Source organism: Meleagris gallopavo, chromosome 2 (genome assembly GCF_000146605.3).
Source record: "Meleagris gallopavo isolate NT-WF06-2002-E0010 breed Aviagen turkey brand Nicholas breeding stock chromosome 2, Turkey_5.1, whole genome shotgun sequence".
NCBI classification, from domain to species: domain Eukaryota; kingdom Metazoa; phylum Chordata; class Aves; order Galliformes; family Phasianidae; genus Meleagris; species Meleagris gallopavo.
Genome location: NC_015012.2, coordinates 36,502,495 through 36,505,473, shown reverse-complemented (window position 1 = coordinate 36,505,473; position 2,979 = coordinate 36,502,495). Strand labels below are relative to the sequence as shown.

Sequence of the window (2,979 nt, the reverse complement as noted above, 5' to 3'; positions counted from 1 at the left end):
TTTAACTTAGAACAAGGCTCTTTTTCAGTCTGTTGTTCTCATTACACGTTTTCTTTTGCATTTAGAAAATAGGTATGTTGCTGCAGTTTGAACTGAACTTGGTAAGGAATGTTAAAAACAAGAAGGGATTCTACAGGTACATGGATCAGAAGAGACAGGCCAAAGAGAGCATACCTCCTCTGCTAAATGAGAAAGGAGAACTGGCTATAGCAGATACGAAGAAGGCTCCATATCTGAGTTATTTGCCTCAGTCTTCACTGGGAGCCAGGAATCCCACATTCCTGAACCTCTAGGTGGGAAGTGGGGCAGCAAACATCTTCCCACTGGAAGGGTGGTGACCAACTCATGAGACTGGATATGCAGAATTCCATGGAGCTAGGTGCATCCCAGGGTCCTAAGGGAGCTGGCTGATGTGGTTGCCAAGCCACTCTCCATCATGTTTGAAAAGTCCCAGGGGACTGAAAGAAGGGAACATCACTCCCATTTACAGGAAGAGGAGGAAGGAGGACCTGGGGAACTACAGGCTGGTGAGCCTCATTTCTGTGCCTGGGAAGATGATGGAACAGGCACTCCTGGAAAACATATTAAGGCATGAGGAACAAGTGGGTGATCCAAGACAGCCAGCATGGCTTCACTGAGGGAAGGTCATGCCTGACTAATCTGGTGGCCTTCGGTGGTGGAGTGACAGTACTGGTGGACAAAGGGAAGACAACTCACGTCATCTACCAGGACTTCTATAGAACCTTTAACGTGTTCCCCTACCACATCCTTACCACTAAATTGGAGAATTTGAAGGGCATGCTATTCGATGGAGAAGAAATGGATTTGCAAGGTTGCAGTCAGAGGGCTGTGGTCAGTGGATCTGTGTCCAGGTAGAGGCCAGTAATGAGCGGTGTCCCTAGGGGTCCATCTTGGGATCATTACCCTTTAACATCTTTATCAGTGACATAGATGGTAGGATTGAGTGCACTCTCAGCAAGTGTAATGATGACACCGAGCTGAGCAGTACAGTTGATAAAGCAGAAGGAAGAGATGCCATCCAGAGGGACCTTGGTAAACTCAAAAGGTGGGCTCTTGTGAGAACCTAATGAGGTTCAACAAAGCAAAGTGCAAGGTTTTGCACTTGGGTCAAGGTAATCCCAGATATGTATACAGACTAGGAGGAGAACTCCTTGAGAGTAGCCCTACTGAATATAACTTAGGGGTCCTGGTAAATGAAAAACAAAACATAAGTCAGCAGCCCAGAGGACCAGTGGTACCTTGAATTTCATTAGAAGAAGGGTGGCCAGTAGGGAGTTGATTCTCTCTCTCTACTCTGCCCTCTTGAGGCCCCAGCTGGTGTACTGCATCCAAGTCTGGAGCTCCTAACGCAGAAAAGATGTGGAGATTTTGAAGAGGGTCACAAAGATGATCCAGGGGCTGGATACCTCTCCTGCGAAGACAGACTGAAAGAACTGGAGTTGTTCTGCCTGAAAAAGAGAAAGCTGCAGGGAGACCTCGTCATGGCCTTCGAATATTTAAAAGAAGTTTATAAATATGAGGGAAATCAACTTTTTACACAGGTAGATACTGATAGGACAAGGCAGAATGGTTTTAAACTAGAAGAGGGGAACTTTAGATTAGAAGTCGGGGGAAATTTTTTACTGAGAGAGTGGTGAAGTGATGGAACAGGTTTCCCAGAAAGACTGTGAATGCGCCATCCCTGGAGATGTTTAAGGCCAGGTTGGATGGGGCCCTGGGCAATCTGATGTAGTATTTCATCTAGCAGTTGGAACTCGATCCTTGAAGTCCTTTCCAACTCAAGCCTTCTATCATTCTATGCAGTTGCTTTCAGGATGTTGTCTCTTTACTCCTTGATTGTGAAACAAAATTTTGATTTACTGTTCCCAGTTCAATTCAGACTTGTCTCCTTCCTCTTTGCCCTTTTCTTGTTTCTGATGGTTCTCCTTTTGCACAGGTTTGTTTTATAGATGGTAATTAAAGAAAGGGGAGATCAGACTGGTTTTCTTGAAGATGGCTGTGCGAGTTAGTTGTTCCACTACTAACATTCATTTATCTTGTGTGTAGTTTATCTGACATTTTAATAAAAAAAAACAACAAAAACAGTATTTTTAATTCTGTCTTTCAGCATTGGCTTAAATTGTGCTTTAGGAGCAGTTGAAATGAGACCATTCATTGAAACAATTGGAAAATGTACAACAGCCTACGTCATCTGTTACCCCAATGCAGGTGTGTTGTGTGTGCATGCTGCTATACTTAGAGGGGAAGAAATGGAACAATTGCATCTCATGATACGAGTTGAGCTACCTAGAGAAATTACTGTTCCTGCCATTAAGAAAAGTTTAACAATTTTCTAAACTGCTTAAAATAGCTATTGTTAGTTCTGTGACAGTGAATCTAGAATGCTCTCCTGCATGATTAATAGTCTGTGAGTAATGATTCCAAGTGTGATAAGGAATTCTAGTCTTCATATAAGTGTAGCTTTTAAAGTATGTCTTTTATGGAATGTAGTTCTGTTCTTGTGGGCTTTAACAAGTTGTAATACAAAGAAAATTTATTTTTCAAGGTCTTCCCAATACTTTTGGTGGCTATGATGAAACTCCAGAAGTGACTGCAAAGCATATAAAGGTATACAATATTTCTTGTTAAAGTGTCATAATTAATGTACTTGTAGACAACAATTCTTTGCTTATATTGGGTGCATATTTGTTACAGTACTGTTTTGTTTCCTCATTTGGCCCTGAATGTCATTTTGATTCCTTATAGACAGCTTACTGAATGATAGTGCATTCGAGATACCAGGTTAGGACAAGCTACTTAAGAAACTGAAAACTATTTTCTCTTTGATTTGAGTTGCCTTGCAGCTTTATCTGTGGATGTTACTCATTTGCGCTTCTACATGGTTATTTTCCTGTTTTGGAGTCATTCAAGAAGCTGAGTAGTTTTTATAAACTTGGTGAAGTTTTACAGAGTTGTTTG

General features: G+C 41.8%; 1 protein-coding gene across 1 annotated transcript in view; it reads left to right on the top strand.

The window, feature by feature from the left end:
- MTR (5-methyltetrahydrofolate-homocysteine methyltransferase) overlaps positions 1-2,979 on the top strand; it is a 57,569-nt gene that overhangs the window by 20,788 nt on the left and 33,802 nt on the right. Inside the window, exons 9-10 of the mRNA XM_010706984.3 lie at positions 2,129-2,229; positions 2,567-2,628. Of these exons, the coding sequence (XP_010705286.1) occupies positions 2,129-2,229; positions 2,567-2,628 (163 nt within the window). The remainder of the gene's footprint in view (positions 1-2,128; positions 2,230-2,566; positions 2,629-2,979) is intronic.